This window comes from Vigna unguiculata, chromosome 4, assembly GCF_004118075.2.
Source record: "Vigna unguiculata cultivar IT97K-499-35 chromosome 4, ASM411807v1, whole genome shotgun sequence".
NCBI classification, from domain to species: domain Eukaryota; kingdom Viridiplantae; phylum Streptophyta; class Magnoliopsida; order Fabales; family Fabaceae; genus Vigna; species Vigna unguiculata.
In genome coordinates, this window is record NC_040282.1 from 1,673,807 (window position 1) to 1,694,166 (window position 20,360).

At 26.5% G+C, this 20,360-nt stretch overlaps 1 protein-coding gene across 1 annotated transcript; it reads right to left on the reverse strand.

Annotated features, from left to right (window-relative positions):
- Positions 1 to 8,172: 8,172 nt before the first annotated feature.
- LOC114182326 lies at positions 8,173 to 10,065 on the reverse strand. Its single transcript, XM_028069184.1, has 4 exons — positions 9,883 to 10,065; positions 9,289 to 9,500; positions 9,132 to 9,195; positions 8,173 to 8,990 (listed from the first exon to the last, which is right to left on the reverse strand). The coding sequence occupies exons 2-4, from the start codon at positions 9,441 to 9,443 to the stop codon at positions 8,724 to 8,726; spliced, it is 486 nt and encodes a 161-aa protein (XP_027924985.1). The 5' UTR covers positions 9,444 to 9,500; positions 9,883 to 10,065; the 3' UTR covers positions 8,173 to 8,723.
- Positions 10,066 to 20,360: the final 10,295 nt, after the last annotated feature.

The following is a 20,360-nucleotide window of genomic DNA, read 5'->3' on the forward strand; positions in this document are numbered from 1 at the left end:
GTTTTTCTTGGCAAAAACTTTACAAATAGACTTGTCATATTTTCACATGAATGAATTTTTGGATATCTATATCATCCTTTCAATTGAACAATACACTATTGTCTTCATATATGGTTGTTGATTCCATCTTTCTCGGGGATAGTCACAAGTTTCTTGCACATGTTGAATTATAAACCTTAACCAAGCATATTCACAACTTTCCTCGTAATTTTGTATGATTAGACGATGTTGCTACTATGGTTTGTTTCATATACCTTCATGAAACCATTGTGCTACCACATGTGAACAAACATCATGTTTGTGATCAACCATTGTGACATTGTAAGAATATGTAAAATAACATGCATATTCATAACCCATTGGTCTGAATCTGAATCATTTGGATGGAATAAGCTCATATTCGTAGTACCCTTAAAGTAACGAAGTATATGTTTTACTCCAAACCATTCTCTTCTTGTAGTTGAAGAACTATATCTTGCTTAACAAATTTATAGCAAATGCAATATTAGATCGAGTATAATTCGCAAGATACATTAGTGTTTCTATGACACTAAGATATGGTGCTTCTAGACCAAGAAGATCTTCATCATTTTCTTGAGGTCTAAGAAGAGTCTTTATCAACATCTAACGACCTCACAACTATTGGAGTGCATAATGGACATGACTTGTCCATTTAGAACATTTTAAGCACCTTAATCATATAAGCCTCTTGATGTATAAAAATACTTTTATTTAAATACTCAATTTCTAATTTCAAACAAGACTTTGCCCTTCAAAGATCATTCATCTCAAATTCTTTCAATTGCCTTGTGAGCTCATTAGTAGTTTCAACGATGTTTATGTCATCTACATAAACAATAATTATGAAAAATTGATTTTCTAATATTTTCATATAAATACAAGGACAAAAAGGATCATTTCCATATCCTTATTTTAATAAGAACTCAATAAGATGGTTATACCACACACATCCTTGCTTTAATCAATAAAAGAGCATGTTCAATTTTATTGAATAACCCTTTTTAGAATTTGTCTGGTTGGGCAAATAAAATCCTTCAGGATTTTCATATAAATATGATTCTCAAAAGAACCGTACGAATAGGTTGTAACATCATTCATTAGATGTAAATGCAAACATTGTTGTGCAACTAAGATAATCGAATATTGCAATGTTGTTGCATCCAATACTAGTGAATATGTTTTTTCATAAATCAATACAAGGTTTTGTGAACAACCTTGAGCAACGAATTGTGCTTTGTATATAACAATTTTATCATTCTTAATTTGATTTTTGCGCAAAAATCCATATGTACCCAATGGGTTTCACAACTTTAGGAGTGCGAACTACACGTCCAAAAACCTTTCGTTTAGCAAACAAATATAATTATGCTTCTTTGCATATTTTCATTTTGGCCAATCTTTTCCTTGCCGACAATCTTTTGTTGATCATTGCTTATTGATCCTCATTGTCATTCATAGCATTCATCGCTATGTTATAAGTAAAAGTTTCGTCAATGTTAACTTCATTTTGGTTCCATATTATATGATTCATGACATAATTTATTGAGATCTCATCATTTTCAACCATTTCAGGTACCTGAGGTTCTTCTGGAACTGAACCATTAATTATGTCAAATGAATCTTTTGGGATTTCAACCTTTTCGATTAGGTTATTTTGCATATTAGCCCCCTTTCTCATTCAAGAGTTTTTATCTTTGGAACCAATAGGTCTACCACGCTTCAAACGTGTTCACATGAGTTTTTCAACCCTTTTTTTTTTCGCATCATAATAACTAATCATGTCAAACAAGGCAATCATTTTGATTTGTAAACTTCTGGTTTACCATGACATGCATTTAAATTGTACTAATAAACTTGTAGTACAAACTATAAGAGAATGTTGATAATTTCTCCAATACACTTTCTTTTTCAACTCAATCATAGAGATATAAAGATATTTCATATATTTTTCATTGTTTGTCTCAATATAATATCCATTTAGACAAATATCATTGAAACTTAATAAGTTTCTATTCAACTTCTTGGTAGAAGTATAATAGCTCTTCTAGAGTCTTCAAATATATTTGTAGTACTATAAATAATACTAACATCGATGTCTCACATTATCAAACAAGAGAAAAATTTATTACTCTTGAGAATTGTATAAGTTGTAGCACAATCACTAAGGCACATTCTTTTGGTACTAGTGCAAACATTCGTTTTTCATATAAACGTAAATATCAATATGAAATTTTTTTTTTAACACTCTCATAATCAATGAGGTGATCAATGCTTCCATTTGCTTTAGCAAAGAAAAATAACAATATCAAGATGAGTAGCATCCATATGGCCATAATCAGAATCACCATCTTCATAAGCAAAGTGTGTTTCTATGTTCTTCTCATTATTTGTAAGATGCTTTGGTGTACAATAAGTACAACTCAAATGGCCTTTACCATCGTAATGATAATAAATACTTTCATCTTTTTGTCAATATTTTCACATTTTCCTTTTCCTTTTTTTTTTCACATTATTGTGCCACTTCTGGTGACAAAATGTGTATTTGAAATTTTCTTTATAACCATGTCCATAATCAAGATCACGATCACGATCATGAAAATATAAATAAAATGTTGCTGCATTCACTTCTGGGAATGGAGCAGAACCAATTTGGACAGCTTTCATGATTTTCTATCAAAAGCTCATTGCTTTTATCAGCCATACAAAGGCATGAAATAAATTCATAATATTGATTGCTGCATTCACTTCTGGGAATGGAGCACATTAGGCGGATCTCATGATTTTTCATCAAAAGCTTTATTGCTTTGTCCAGCCAGCCATACATAGGCATGAAATAAATTCATAATATTTGTGAATCCTTTTTCACAATTTTTTGTCGCATGAGCAAATTAGTTGCTCAGATGCTTTATTTCTTGATTTAATGGTATCCAATTATCCATTGCATCTAAATGTATTTCAAAATTTAAAATCCAATATAAGGAATTCTTCCTTGCAATATCAAGGGTCACAAATCCAAATTTTGCAACGTTTCGCGTGTTTAGAACTAACACATAAAATAATAATATTAATAATAATAATCATCATCAAAATAATAATATTAATAATAATCATCATCATAATAAAAATAAATAATAAGACGGAGATGAAAATTGATAAGGTCAAACAATTCTTATCACATGAGGAAGAATATAAGGTAAAATTATAAATTGAGAAAGGATTAGAAAGAGCCTGGATTGAGACACGTAGAGCACTGTCCTTGGAGAGAAAAAACTTCCACTAGTCCTCAATTGAAACATCGTGCTGATAACGTGTTATGAAATAAATCGAATAACACAGAGAATGACGACATATAATAGAGAAGAGAAGAACAAGAAAGAATAGAGAATGAGAGAATAGGGAGCAACTCATCTATGTCAATTATTATTGATAGGAATTATAGATACAATATGTAATCCATAAAGGAAACAAATCAACTTAGTTAATACAAATATTTACCATAAAGAGATAAAGAGTAATGAATCATATGAGTAAATGTATCAAATCAATGGACAATCATTAATTCATAACAACATGTAATTAAACAAGTTATTTTTATTTTAGCTCTATATTTATTCGATCTAATAATTTCTCAACTAATAAAACAAATGTCAAACATATGAGTAAAATGCTACTTTAAGCTACTTTAAATAAACTTTTTTTAAATGAAGCCAAGAAGAAAATAAAAAAATTAATGAAATAAAATAGCTGACTTGCTATGATATAAGTTAAGTTTACCTTTATCTCTTCATCTATAAACTTAAAAAAGTCCGAATTTTCTGTCAAAAAAGTGTTAAATAATAATTATATTTTGTATTGCCAACCCAAGTTTATATACATCTGAATTTTTCTCTCATTTACCCTAGTTTAAAAGAAAACATTTTAAGTTTTTCTAAATAATTAGAATAACTATGTAATTTAGAGAACTAATGGTAATTTCTTGTATGACTACAAAGTTAAATATCTTAAATTAATTAACTAAAAATATATTTAACCTAATTAAAATATTACGTCTAAATAACGTACACTTCAAATACAAATCACCGTATATTAATCACCAAATTAACATAAAACTAACGAAAGTAAAAGGTGCGAATAAAAGCTATATTTAATGTCAAGTGAAGATGTATTTACCTTCTTAAAAAAAAGATATCATATAGTTATAAAATTATATTAATATAATAAAATTTTCCTACACATAATTTTTCCTCTTTAATGTAACTTTTATTTATTTAGTTTCTTTTTCCCTAATTTTAAATTTAAAGTATTTTTAAAGAACTTTTCCATAAACTCGTAAATTTTTTAAAGATGACTTTTTTTTTCATAAATTATTGGCTATAGTCTCATTTTCTTCGACGATTGATGCGTCAATTTTTTGACAAACGAATTCATAATACTTCTTTCTAACATGACAAAGTCAAGAAAAATAATACTAATTGTGAGTATATTTATGTCTCCGAGAAAATGTGAGTATATTTGCTGGATCAAACCTATTGTACACCCTCTAAAAGGCCAACACTTAATTATTGAAGGTAATTTACTTATTGGAATGATATGTATTAACCCAAAATTTTGACAAACGCCACAAGATTATTGATTTGTATTACCATTTCATTTTTAATCTATTTTTTAACGAACTCAACAACTCATATTAAAAGGTAAATTTTTAATTTAATTTTATAAAATTAATTGGTAAAATAAGATTTCGACTCACTTATTTCCTGCAAATCAACTTTATCTTTAATTTAGGACTTCAAAATATTTGTGCATAAATTAATATATAAATCTTTTTTTTTCAATTCATCGATTATGATATCTTCCATGAATATACGCATAGTTAGTAGTATATAATTAGAAAATAATTTTTTATGCAATTAAATACTTGTTTTTCCTTATTTTAGAGAAAAAGTAAAAGATAACAATTGATAGACAAAGACACTGAAAACTCCACAAAAATGCTACAAAGGGTCATATACTGTTTTAAAATATTCTCGTAGTTATTTAAAAATAATGCATAGAATATTTGAACAAAAATAATAAAAATATAAAGGTCACTTAGTATTATTGGTAGCCCACAATGTTCACGAATCCGTGTCTCTATATAATTGATACGATAGATTCAAAATTTAAGCAAATATTTGTAAATTTTTTTTGAGTAATTTAATCGATATGATAGATAAAAAATATTTTTTAATTAATATTTTTTATTTTATTATTATTTTATTTTTGTGTTTAAAATTAATTTAGAATAACGATAATAAATTATTTATACATACTATTTATGTTTAGTTATAGCTTCATTTCCATTACAATCCAGAAACTCGACTAAAAAATAACTACGAACTATTATCTAGAATTATCACTTTAAAACACTCTATATTAAAGATTGTGGTGTTTACTTTTGCTCTCAATAGTAACTTCACTCTCATGCACACTTCACACTTCAATATATCTATCAAATATTGATTTAAATGTTTTTAAGAATACATTATGATGATTTAAAGATTGTTAGGTTTAAGCTATGTTTGATGTTCATGATCAATAATGTAGGTTTATTTGTCTTACTAAACTCAATTTGGTAATTCCTGTTCTGCACTTTTGCATTCTTATATTTTGTTTCAAAATGAAGTGCATTGAGTATGTTTTGGCAAATTATTATAATCTGTTTTTATTTATTTTTTAAAATCAACATTAAAAAAAGGGAAATAGTCATAATTTTTTAAGAAAAGGACATAACTATCAGAAGATGCCAAAAGAAATAATGAAGAAAAATAATTGAACACAAAGAATATAATTAATGCTTATTATCAGTTTCTTAATCATTTCCTCTAGTATTTTTTTCACACACACACACATTTATAAATTGACCTAGAATTCAACAGTGCATAATATTAATGTGTTTTCTGGACATATTTTTAATTTTTGTTTTTTCTATCAATTTGTAACCTTTTTTTAGAAAGTGATTTATTATTTTTCCCATTTCCACTTTTGTAACCTAGAATTCAACAGTGCATAATATTAATGTGTTTTTTGGACATATTTTTAATTTTTGTTTTCTATCAATTTGTAAACTTTTTTTAGAAAATGATTTATTCTTTTTCCCATTTCCACTTTTGTAACATCTCTTCAAAAGTAAGGCCTTGAGACAAGGTAGAAAATAAATACTCATATTTAGAAATTGATCTATCATTTTATTTAAGGAATTTTGACCTATCATTATTACTTAAGAACTCAATAATATTGAAATGGTAATGTTTTGTTTTTAAATGCTTTTAATACTTTATTCTATCAGTTTATGTTTTGTAAGTAACTTATTTTAAAAGTGATATATTATTTTTCCCATTTCCTCTATATAAACTTAATTAGTTTTAAAAAGTAATAAGTTTTTTTTTTTTTCAATTTCTTCTATAAAAACTTTTCTTCAAACACAAAACACAAAGGCATTGATGCAAGGTAGAAGAAAAATACACATATTTAGTAATTGACCTATCATTTTTTAAGGACAGATGACCTATCATTTCTTAATTAAGAATTCAACTACATAGAAACGGTAATGAATTGCTTTTAACATATTTTAAATGTAATTTTTGTTATTAATTTCTTTTAAAAGGTGAACTTGTTTTAGAAAACGATTTATTTTTCTTCAAAAATAACAAAACTAACCATACCATAAAAAGACGTAAGCCTAATTACTCATCATCTGCTTCCAATAGATAAATTTAACCTTTTGGATTTTACACTTAAAAATATCAATTTTAGTATATACACATACTATTTCAAATTTTTTAGTATCTACAAATTTAGAGAATAGAAATTAAGAGACTAGAATGGTATAGTATGGCATCTAAAATAAATTATTTTACATAGAGATATTAAAAAATAAATTTATGCAACGTGAAGAATTAAATGATAAGAATCTGAACTATTTTAAACTTCTTGATATAGGTTTAATTTAATCTCTATAAATAAAAAATGTTTAATTAGTCGATACCGATGTATCAATTTGGTACTCATTTTTATAAATGTGTCAATCTAGTCTCAACTTTTGAAAAAGTGTCTTAATCAGGTTCTTTCTAAACAAAAATTACTAAAATCATTAATTTAATTCATCACTTTTACCACTAAATTTTGATATAAATATCAATACCTAATTTTGTTAAAAATGACCTAATTAAGGTATATTTTCAAAAGTTAAGACTCAATTGACTTTTTTTTAAAAATTGACAAATCTCAATGAAAATGTGTAATCCGACTAATTAAACCAGTAAAAAACAGTAATCAGAAAAAAAAAAAACAGTTTTGTGATAGATTTTACATGTTTTAATTAACAATAATCACGTAACTCGTGTGATATTGTCTCAATCTAATCTTACACACACATTTTGTATCTTTCTAAGAAGATGATAACGACACGATGTTACCAAAAAGAAAGAAGATTATTCAACTCCAATAGTTAATTACAACGCAAAATTTTGCTCTGGTCTTAGTCTTTTTCCCTCAGAAATTTCTTAGAAGCAATTAAGACAGTAGCAGCACCACCAAAAAACGCGCTTTCTCAACTTGCTTTTACAAACCCTTATTTATATACTAATAAATAAATGCATATGCATCATATCACAACCATCATCACCCACCAAACAAACCCTAATGCATGCCACTTCCTTCTTAACCACTTTCCACCCATCACAATAAAGTAACAAGCACACGTTTCTGCATTTGTGCTTGTCACATTACATACCCCACCTCTTTTTTTTTCCTCTATATGCTTCAAAATCACTTTTTTTGGCCATTTATCCAACCAAACAGAACTCACTTATTTCTCCCACTCACCCTTTCACACCATTGCACAGACACCTCTTCACATCACCAAATAGTTATCCAAATTCTTGCATTCTCCAGAATTCAAAAAAAATAAAAAAACAATAAAGAAAAGTCTTAGTATCTATCAAATGAATTTGCAGACAATGATTAAAATATTAGAAGACAAGAGCCTCCAAAGCTGACCATAGACCATATCATGGTCTATGAAGCTTCCTATGATTCTCTTACAATATCAAGTCATGATTATGATTATTATTATTATTTGTTTTTGATGTTAAAGGAATGGAATGAATAAAATATGAACAATATTTCTTTCATATATAGTGAAATAGGTGACACCTGCAAATAGGGCACCCACAAAAAATATATTTTACAAAGATTCCAAAGATAAGTCCTCAATTTCTCCTCCACAATACAATTACAAAAGGAGGAGCTGAGTTTCAAATGACATGAAAGTTACAAACTCTGGATCCGTGAAACTCACAACAAAGTTTCACTCCATCATCATCACATAGACCTAACAAGAGAGAAGAAGAAGACTTTTTTGCTTGCCTTTTTCTTTTCCTTGATGTGTTGGTGTTGTTGTTGTAGTTGTTCCCTTTTCTTTTTTATTCTTCAAAAAGGATAGAAAAACTAGGAAGAAGAGAAAATTTCCACCATCTCTCTCTCTCAATTATACATGACGACACCTTAAAATTAACTCATCAACAACTTCCATAAGAAGACCAGTATATACATATAATACAAATAAGATTTAAAATTAAGATTAGTAGCTCCTTAGTTCCAAAAATCTCCTCTGCTCTTAGAACTTTGGTGATTCCTTTTTCTCTCTGTTTAAAATTGAATTAAGCAACAGCAGAAATGCTGCAGTTGCGCCTATCCCTGCTGAGGCAATCAAAACCTTCGATCCTCACTGTTGCTGGTGTGTGACCAAACTTCATCCTCACACAACCTCTTGCTGAGGAAGATGGTGAAGCTGGTGCCAAGCTGAATGCACCAAAATTCTCAATACCATTACCAAATTGTTCATCCTGAATCACAGGGTTTGAGGCTCTGCTAGGTGGAGATCCACAGTAAAATGGGGGTGATGAGGCTAATTGCCCTCCAGATCTCTGCAAAACACACCAAATTTAAACCAATCTTTCGTTAGATTTCACACTTCTTTCTGTCAACAACACCCAAACCACATGATGGAGATGTTATCAGACACAAAGAAACTTTCTTTTCAAGATTGAGACAGAAAAACAATATACCTTAGGGAGAATGATGTCCATAAGCTCAGCCCCAACTCCTGAATCTTCAATTTCCGATTGGTAGCTGTTGATTTTTAACAACAATTATAAAGTCAGAAATTTTACAACAAAATTAACAAATTACATAAGAAAAAGAAGAAAACAGAAGGGTGAATACTTGATGAAGGGTGGCCTGAAGGCTCTGATGTGGCTATCAAAGGTTGAGTGGTTCATGAGACCCAATCTTCGAGGTTTAGGGCACACCACTGATTCCATCCTCATCTCCTCGCAGGTTGTCAAGGTCTTCTTCTGCTGATAACCACACTGATTCATCTTTTTCTCTTTTTCTTTTCCCTTAACAACTTAACCGAGGATCTTGACAAGGAACACCTGCAACATCAAACACAAACACAAACAAATCAATTGTTTTTCCCCAGGTTGCTCTCAAATCTGAAAAAAAATAAACCAAATCTAAAAAATCCGTCCACCAACACACACAAAGAAACCCCTTTCTTCCATTTTTTTTTTTCATTCTTTTCTCCCCAAACCTCCTAGAACACAACAAAATCGCAGAATTTGATCCAAATAACAAAATTCTCAAAGACCTTTTGTTAAAAGCCTTTTAAATTCAAGACCTTGAACGCAAAAAAACAAATCCCAGCAACCTTAACTCAGATTTCAAATCTTTGCAAAAAGGCATAAGCTTTCAAAAGCTAGCTTAGTTTTAGAGAGAGAAAAAGAAAAAGAGAAGAGAGAAAGAGAGAGACAGTACCTGAGCAGACTCAGAGGCTCCTCCAAGAGGAAAAGAGGACAGAAAAACTGGGTGAATGTATCAAGGGAACAACCAGAGCGAGAAAGGGAAAAGAGGTTGCTGGGTATTCATAGAAGATGACTGTGGGGGAAAAAAAAGAAGAAAAACACGGGAGAATGATAAAGTGGAACAAGGTGCAGGGGTTATAACATGAGACCGCATTCATAGACCGTGTGATAGATGAATAGTGGGGTTAGACTTTTGATGGGGTGACGTGGCAAGAGATGAGACATGTGATGGAAATGGCAAGGGACAGGGAGTGTGTGTTTTTTCCTTTTTGACCTTCCTATATTCATGAACCTCTGTGTTGTGTTGTGTTCTCTGTCCTCTACTTGTACGGTGCATAAGGAACACCGCAAAATATAGAGATACCAATCACAACAAGATGCTCTTTCCTAATATCAGTATACTTTTTTTTTTTTCTTAGTTTCTTTTTTTATATTTTCACTCTGCTTTTCGTAGATTAGACCTACGTCTAACTTAATATCAAATCAAAATTTAATTTTACATAAAAATAATAATGATACTAAACATTTTTAATGTGAGGTTGAGAAATAAAAGGAAGGAATAATGAAAATCTCATTACCATAAATCGAACGAAAATTTATTCATTAAATATAAAGTGTTACGTACAAGGTATTTTAATCTATTTTAAATTCGGATTTACTACCCATGCTAAATTACTCTATTTTCTATTTCTTACCCTTTTTCTTATTACAGGAAATAACAATCGATAATTTCCTTTTTCTTATTATAACAAATATAATTGGAAATAATTAATAATTATTTTCCTTTATAAGCATTTAAAACGAGAAAGAACTATATAGGGTGCGGTTTGAGTTGTCTGTATCTTTTGTTGATGACAATTTTGGAAACATCATCTTAACGTATAAAGGAAATTATTTATGCTTATCAAATCTCTTTAGTGACATTTCCTTTTAATTAAAACATGCTAAATTGATTATATGCATTATTAATCTATGTAAAAGGCATCTAATGTATTATAAATTCTAATTAATTTACCTTCTAATACATTCTATACTTCATTGATGTTAAATGTAATTGCTCATTTTTCATAAGAATTGAAGATTTAGTATGTTTTTTCCTTTCATAAATTCCTGAGGGGGTTATAGAAGTATAAACTAAAGAAAGATGTAATTGTATATCTGTAAAAAGTAGTAGCTGAAAAGGAAATATAATTACACTCAGTTTATTTACTCAATTAATTCTTCACTATTTTTCACATGCAATCACGTGTAAAAGAATTAAGAATTATATACAATGTCTCAAAATAATTCTTTTAACGGATAGAAAATATATTAGTAGAATTTTATAATGAGAGTTGATAAATAAAATTTAATCTATTTACTAGATTGTCTTGTTGAACGGTAAAGTTATGAAGATAAAAGTAAGTTATAGCATCCAAAGGATCCAAACTTTATTTATAAGCTGGTATTGTAATATTGAGTTAGATTTTTTATTAGAGTTTATCCTAACAAAGATAGTTTTTTGTTATATTTGTTGTTCCATTTGGATCCTCTATTGTCACACGCTAGAAATGTATATGATTCCACAGTAATGATATTAAAGTAATGTATTAGAGTTTATCTCAACAAAGATAGTTCTTTGTTATATTTGTTGTTCCATTTGAATCCTCTATAGTCACACGCCGAAAATGAATATGGTTTCACAATAAGATTCAGCTAGGTATACATATATGTACATATTTTATTTTTTTAAATTATACTTATATTAATTGTTAATTATTTTTATGTATTTATTTTTTTCAATAAATAGTTAGAATAAAGTTGCTAATGGGGAAAATAAATAGAAGAATTATATTTAGAGTTTGATTTTTGTTAATTTATATGATATTTAAACTAATGAAATGAAAATTATTTTAACAAAAATAAATATATTTAAATTAATTTTATTTGTATTATATAAGATAAATTTTCTATTTAAATTTGTATTTTACAGAGTAATTTTCAAATTCTTTTAAAAATTTGTGAAAGAAAATTGAAATATAATGATTATGTGTAAAAAAACAAGAAAATGAAATTTATTTATTTGTAAACTGTTTTTAAATATCTTAGGTAAATTTTAAAAAAAAAATTGTAAAGTATTTTAGCTTATTTAAAAATTAACTTGATTTTTTTTCTGTCAAAAAACACTTAAATCTTAGAAAGAAAATCTCTCAAAGCCATCTATACAATTTATTTATGGTATGTTTCAAAAGACAACAACATTGATCAAGCACATTCAATTTTGTACATAATCACATCAGATGTATAAGACCACTTAACCTAAAAACATGCTTCGTGTGTCGTTTATCGTAAAATGCTAAAATTATATTTTAACTTTTCTATTAAAAACATAAACAAAATACTATGGCTAAGTTGAAATTGTGCTATCTAAAGTGACGAGCAAGAAGTTTCAGAAAACAAAATATGAGTTTAAGGAAATTCATTTATCTTCTAGCAGTTAAAATGACGTTAAGAAAATTTATATTAACCCAAAAAATCTCCGAAAATTTATATAAATAAAAAATTTTGTGCCAAGAAAAACTCGACACTAACTACAACGAGTTACATTGTAGCGAGTGAATTATATATCTTCGACTGTTTAATTTATAGATAGTAAACAATAAAACGATAAATAATTTATAATTTTTTAAAGTACCTTAATCCATCTTTTGAGTTAACTATATTATAAATCTTTTAAAATATATTTAAAATGTACTTCGTTTAAAAATAAGTTAATATGATCGTTTCACCGTTCAAAGATTTAATAAAATAAATTATCTATAACAATATATAAAGGGGTTGTCCACTTTTCATTTTCCAATTTTACCCTTAATTAATATTTTAAAAATTAATTATTTTATAATTAATTTATTTTTAACCATTTTTTTATTTTTTTATTTTGACCGTTATTCTAAAAATCTTTTTTTAACAGTTATTTTATTTAACAACTATTTTAAAATTTATTATATATGCGAATACACATGCGCTGTCGCGCCTCTGTGTTCGTTAATATTTAAAAGTTGGATTTTTTTAATATAATAGTAAATTCTTTTAATATAAATAAGAAGCTTTATAAAGGAGTTTTATTTTTATTTTAATATATATTTTTATTTAGAAATTACTTTTTCAGATTTAATCTGATTTTTATGTATGAGTTTTTTTTCCTGTTCATATATGTTTGAATATAAAAGACTGTTGGAATGATTGTCTTGGTGAGCTCCTTCTTTCTATGTGAATAGTTTCTCCTTAGTAGGTTGAGTTAAGAAAATGTTTGAAAGTATCAATTTGAGTAATAATGAAGTACTTTTTCCTTGTGTTTATTTTCTTCTTTTGTAATGATCACATTTATTGGTGTGAGTATATAGAGAATGAGGAGTCATTCTTTGTTCCTAAAATCTTAAAGAAAAACTTTAAGTTTCTTTATTTTGACATAGTTCCATGAAATTTTATATCTAAGTATCTCTAGATTTTATAGTTATACCTTGAAATAATTGTAATAACAATTCTCTAGATAATTAATTACTTGTTTTGATTATTGATATGTAATGTGTTATTTTAATATTTTTATTCTATTAAAATGAGATGTTTCAATACTAAATTGGATTAGATTTTTTCAACACAATTTAATTTAGTATAGATTAAATTTCAAATATTCAATTAGGTTAAATTTAAACTGATTTGATTTTTATTTATTACATTCAAATCCAACTTTTCATGATTTTAGCTCTCTCGTGCTAATCTAGCATCTTTTTTCATATTAAAAATTTTCAAAATGATAATTTCCCCTTTACAGGTAATTAAAATATTTATAGATATAACATTTTAAGAAAAGAAAATAATTTCTTGATATAAGAGGAGTCAATGTATTTGAGTTTTCTTTATAATTTTTATTGTTATTATGTTTTTAATAAAGATCTGAATAGTCACGGGAGAAGATAAAAGGTAATAAGAAGCCTAATGATTCATATTCCCATAATGAAAGTAATGATGCATTTAGTGAGAATTAAAAGCAACATTACTCGACAATAAAGACTACTTAGTAAAAATTTATAAGGAATTTAGATAGTTTTGTATTGTTATACGTTGAACATTAAGAATACATTAATGTTGGTCTATTAAAATTCTTTTTAATATATTTTAAAATATAAAAATTAATGTTCATCAATATATTTTAAAAACATGTCAAAAGAATAACAAAAAAAAAAATTCAGTAAAAATATTTAAATTCCTGAACTTCACCCTGATTTTTTATTTTCAGAATTCAAAATGTTATACAATTCGTATCAAATTCAAATCCATTAATTAAATTAAATTTAAAATTCAAAAATATGAATTTTGATTTGTGATAAATCTATTAAAATAGACTTAAAATATTTGAATTCTCATTAATCATATATAATACATAATTCTTGAAATGTATCTAAAATATAATTATTATTAACTTATTATTGAAAAAACAAGTCAATGTGAGTTTATAGACGTTATACATGATTTTAATAAATAATCCATTTTAACTAGTGAATTATAAAAAGAGAGTAAAAAGTACGAATCATTGAAGTTAGAGAGTAACTAATATGTCTCATTCCTCTTCAAAATTCCAAACCCTTTCATATAATCTTGATGCTTTAACACTCTTGTTAACATGTTAAGTTCAGAAATTTTAATGACAACCTCTTGAAATTTAAGATACCCTCAATAATTTTTAGCTCAAAATTTCAAGGAAAATAATGTGATATCTAAAGATGATGTGAAGGACTATAAGTGTATTATTATTATTATTATTATTATTATTATTATTATTATTATTATTATTATTATTTAATGAAATTGATGGATTGTCCATTGAGTTGCTGACAGTTACTGAGTTTGATTACTATTGATAATATTTGCATTATTTACATTAAGTATGTAACTCTTGAGTTGTACCATTTGTGTTGTCTTCTGTACCTATAAATATGAACTTTTCTCACCTGATAATGATACACAGAAAACTAGTATTTAATATTTTACTCTTTCTCTTTATTCTTCAATCTGTTATTAACTTTATTTTATATAACATATTATTATTATTATTTTACTCTATACCTAATTTTGAAGTTGTACAGACACAATCCACCCATATGCTAAATCAATATATAATAGTACAAGCAATAATATATATAATGTGTGATGTACCGAAGAAAAGGAACCAAACAACAACCATATGTTAGAAAATAGATATCAATAGTCACTACATGTTATATAATAAGCCATTGAAGTCCAATCAATACAAACTCCAACAATTTATTTCTCTTTATGTGACTGTTTAATATTATATTTTATTTATTTATTTTCCTTTGTTTTTCTGTTCTTGTTATTATAGAGGAATATGCTGTGAGAATGATTTGTAAAAAACAACATTATTATTATTGAATTGAAGATGTAATAACGTAACCTTCTGAAAGAGTATGGGTTCAGCAAGTAACGATGAAGCATAAAAAAACAAAATGCAAAACATCGAATATCTTATCTGCAAAACCAAAGCCACCATGGTCGCATAAATTAAAGGCAAAAGTAGCATTCGTGCTTAGTTTAAAAAGCATACATCACATATCAACCAATGTTTCATTTAGGTTTCCACAAATAGACAAATTATATCAGTTAAGTAAATCCTTCCAAAAAAATATCTAGATCATCAATCATTAAAGATAGTTTTTACTCCGAAGGATTATATGGGTTAAATATAATTATAAGGGTTAAATATGTTTTTATCCCTCAAGTTTAAGTGAAATTTGAAATTGGTTCCTCTTCGAAACTTTTAACCAATTTAATATTTCATCTTTAGAAATATATGGATTTAGTCGTTTTAACCAGATTTTGTTAAGTTTATCTAATATTTCAAACGCATTTCATGATAGTATTTGAATTGTTTATATTGTTTGACTCATTTTCACTTAAATGCTAACTCAAATATTATCATAAAACATGTTTGAAACTTCAAATAAACTTAACAAAATTTGATTAAAAGGACTAAATTCACACATTTCTAAAGATGAATTGACTAAATTAGTCAAAAATTTCGATAAAGGACTAATTCCAAATTTTACTGAAACTTTAACGACCAAAAACATATTTAACCCTAATTATAAATATCATTTTATTTTAAAATATTTTTATCTTTTAAACTTTAATGTAAAATTATAATTCTTTCTCGTTTAATATACCATTTGATATATTCTAATTCGAAATGTTGGTGGTCTATAATACCGTTTAATATGTAAAAAAATCAGACATTATAAAATTAATATATTACTTGTGTAAACTTAGATGATATATGTTCTTTACACTCACAACATTTTTCTTTTTACTATTTTATTGGCATCAATTTAAACACGATGTGCTCACAATTTTTTTTTTCAGATGCAATATTTTGATATAAAAATAGCAATATTTTTGTTAATAACATGCCTCCAACACCAAGAAATGCATTATTATATCAAAGATATGCATTTCAGATTCTAATTTTTTTTTCTAATATATTAGATCATTAAACATGTTACTCTTAACAAATAGATCATGTAAGTCAATTATTGAACAACCAAATAAGTGAATAGATAAATATCTAACAGTAAAAGCCTGCTATATCAAATTTTCCTTTTGACCCTATCAAAGTTATAGAGTCATATATTTTCTTATTAAAGAAATATATTAATTAATACTACAAGTTATTTAATGACTACACATAATATATATATATATATATATATATATATATATATATATATATATATATATATATATATATATATATATATAAGTTAGTCAATTTCGACACTTTCTTTAAAGAAAAAAAATCAAGATTGACATTAAAATAAAAAAATTAACAGAAACACATGATTGATGAAAGAATTGACTTTTGTCATGAAAAAGAATAAAATAATGCAGAAAGAGAGAATTCAAAGATGGTTTGTGAAAATATAAAATGGGAGAAAGCTGTAAATTATTATATAGTTTCATACAAAGATAGTATTTTTGGTGATTTTTTCCTTAAATTTTTTTTTCATTATATTGTTTTCAGAAGCTTAGTGATAACATTATTCCTTATCCTCACTTTTCTGTTCTGTTCTGCCAAATTTTAGTACATTTTGGTATGACAAATAGTGATTAGTGTAGTGATCTTAGAAACTCTTTTGTCGATAGATTTATTTTATTTTTTTGAAAGGAGAAAGTAGAGTGAAGAATGAAGAATGGAGAAGTTAGAGTTTGATGGTACAAATGATGTATAACTGCATACACCTAACTTGTGTTAGAAAAGAAATGAGTCCACCATGTTAGGTAGGTGATTCAAGTTCATGTTTCTACCCCAACAACACCTCACATGCTTGCACTTCACACCCTTTCTAATCTTCACATGAGTGATCATGACAATGAGGCCAAAATAAAAGAAAGAAATAATGGATATATAATAATATTGTTCACAATCAACAAAGAAGAAAACTCACGTCTATATAGGCTCATAGAGGAACTTACACACAAATTCGTACATTTGGTTATAAATTATACTCCCACCTTCGTTTTCTGTTATTTTGATTTTATATTTAGTATTTCTTTTGTCTAAATTTGTTGAAAAAAAACTTCTGATAATCACTTTATTAACCGTGATAATCACTTTATTAACAGAGACAAAATAAATAGAATGAAACACATAGACAACTCTCTCATAACCTTTGATTCCAAGTACACCTACAATTTTTTAGAACAATAATTTAACTACAACTCACAACATTCTATTACAAAAGTATAAGAAAAGTCAAACACTAATTCAAAGTATTTTTGACTTGGGACAACGAACATCATGAACTTAGAGTCTATTATATAGTCATTAACACACAACTCCTAGGCTATCCTAGACTATGTGAGACTTTTCAGACATGTTATTTTTATCAGTCCAACATTATCGTGGTGCTTGGACTATTACACTCTTAAATAGAAAGAGTTGCGTCCTGACTATTAGTTAGTGTTTTTGGTCTAGTATTAAAGGTTCGATTTTAACAAAAATAGATGTAATATAAAAAGGTAGCTAAACAAAAAATAAAACTAACTATACTTTCTATGATGAAAAAGAAATGTTGTTCATTATTTTCTTGAATGTCGTTCTCAGACAATAGGGCTTGATCATTGAAGTCCCAGAACATTAATTGTGTTAAGGATTTAACAATATCTACTCAAATGATAGCAGTCATCTAATACATGATATAGATATATTCAAAAAAAAGGAAAAAACTGTCTATTATATTAAAACGAGAATCAAGTGACACAAATTATTTTCATACAATTTTTATACTTTATACTTCTCTTATTGTTTAAAAAATATTACTGACGTATTTATGAAGGATATTATTAATGAGGCATGAAAAGGAATCGAAAGTGTAAAGTGGGGCTTATATATTCCATTTGAAAAGTGGAAATGAAATGACAAATAGCACTTTGAATGTTGGCAATGGCATGTGATTCGCGAATGAGGATGCTAAGAGTGGGGATCGCACCCATTTCTTCTCTTTTCTCTTGCTTTTATTCACATTGATATAGGGACAACTTCCTTTCTACCTTTTACCTAATCTTACTTTCTAACTTTTATTTTAACTATATTATTTCCACATAATAATTATTCCTTCTTTATTTCATTATATCAATTATTTTTACATATTTTTTCATTTTATTTCATCCTTTAACAAGTTTATCATTAAATTTTTCACACATTTCTTATACGTTTTACTGTGTAAAATTTCTATCGGATAACTTAAGTATATAATAAAAGTGATATTAGATCGACTTTGTAAAGTTATGTCAAACTTAAATTTTAGGAAAATTATCTTTTGACAAATTTTTTTAACAAACTTTTGACAAAATTTCTATAAATAGAATTAAATAGATTAAATTTTTATTTTTTAATCAAAATAAAGTAATAGTTGTAACACTTTTTTTACTTAAAAAAGTAATTTGTCAAATTTTTTTGTTAAACTATCATCTTCCTAAATTTTACTATTTTAAAATAGTATCTGAATCATTCAAAGTCTCTATTAATCAAAATTTGTTATTGAACCTCATTAGTTCACACTATTAATGTTCTCGGTATGAATGCATAATATCTTTAACATGAGACAATATATTGAATATCTCATATAAACTATAGACTAAACCAATTTATAATATATATGTTAGAATAAACATCATCTTACTAAGTTGATTTAATGAAGTTGAATCAAATTTATATTTCACTATTTTAATATAGCATCTATTCAAAGTTTATCATAGTTAAACTTTGAAATTATTGTGTTATCCTAAGTAAGTCTCACCTTATTAAATCCATTTTAAAGAATAAGTACTTATAATTTTAAAAACAAATATGTCCTTATTTTATTAAAAAAGCACTTTTTAAATAAATAATTAAAGACAAACAAATTATTATAAGAATTTTAATTAATTGAAAAAACATGTAAAAATTGAAAATTTTAATGATAAAAAAGCCGCAAAAGAAATTGAATAATCAAGGGGTAAAATATACAATCAAGTTTTTAATGTATTTCATTTTTTATCTTTGACATGAAAAAATATTTAAGTTTATCATGATTTTTCTTAATTCTTTTTATCATAGGCAATATTTCCATAGATTTCTATCCACCTAATATTTGTCCTTTATAATAAAATGTGACACGTTTAAATCTAATCTATCTTATTTAAAATGAAATTTGTTAGTTTTTTTTGTTCTAAATAATTGATGGGCCATCAAATAGCACATTGGAAGGATTTGAAAGATCTAATTAGTTGAATATTAGATTCCGTCCATGAATTAAAATGTTGTTTAAAGTCCATAATTATTTTTAGAAAGAAGCTAGTGGATTTTAGATTGTGTCCAAAAGCACTTTTGGGAGAGTCAAACATGCTTTAATATTCTAATGAATCAATAATTTCGTTGAGTTTCTTTGACTTAGTGTTCGTACTTTTACTTATTCAATCTATAAAGCTAACGGACAAAATTATTCACAAATCATTTTAAAGTTTGATTACAAAACCTAATTTCAGGACTGAAAAGATCATACTATTTCGTTTAGGGTTTGATTTACCATTTTTTTCTATTTCTTTTATTTTGTTTTACCGAACATTATAAAAAAATATTTTTCCAACCAAAAGTACCCTAATCCAAGGAATCTTACCTCAGATATCATTAACATGATATCCTAAATATCTTCCAAAAACCTATTTCTTCATATCATATTATTACATCATACCAAAAGTCTTCCTACTAAGTCTTGAACGAATAAATAGAGTTCCCAATCTTTGAGTGTTTTTTTTTTTGTGTCTTAATTTTATATTTTCGGTTGTATTTTTCTAAGTTTTACCATGTATTTTACTTTTGAATTTTCAATTTTTATT

What these genes read in the sequence shown, in the direction of transcription:
- LOC114182326 (XM_028069184.1), bottom strand. Translation starts at nt 9,443, where the DNA reads ATGAATCAGTGTGGTTATCAGCAGAAGAAGACCTTGACAACCTGCGAG. An exon ending in TTCAGGCCACCCTTCATCAA is followed by an intron (nt 9,196 to 9,288) that starts GTATTCACCCTT and finishes AAAAATCAACAG; the next exon opens with CTACCAATCGGAAATTGAAG. An exon ending in TGGACATCATTCTCCCTAAG is followed by an intron (nt 8,991 to 9,131) that starts GTATATTGTTTT and finishes TGTGTTTTGCAG; the next exon opens with AGATCTGGAGGGCAATTAGC.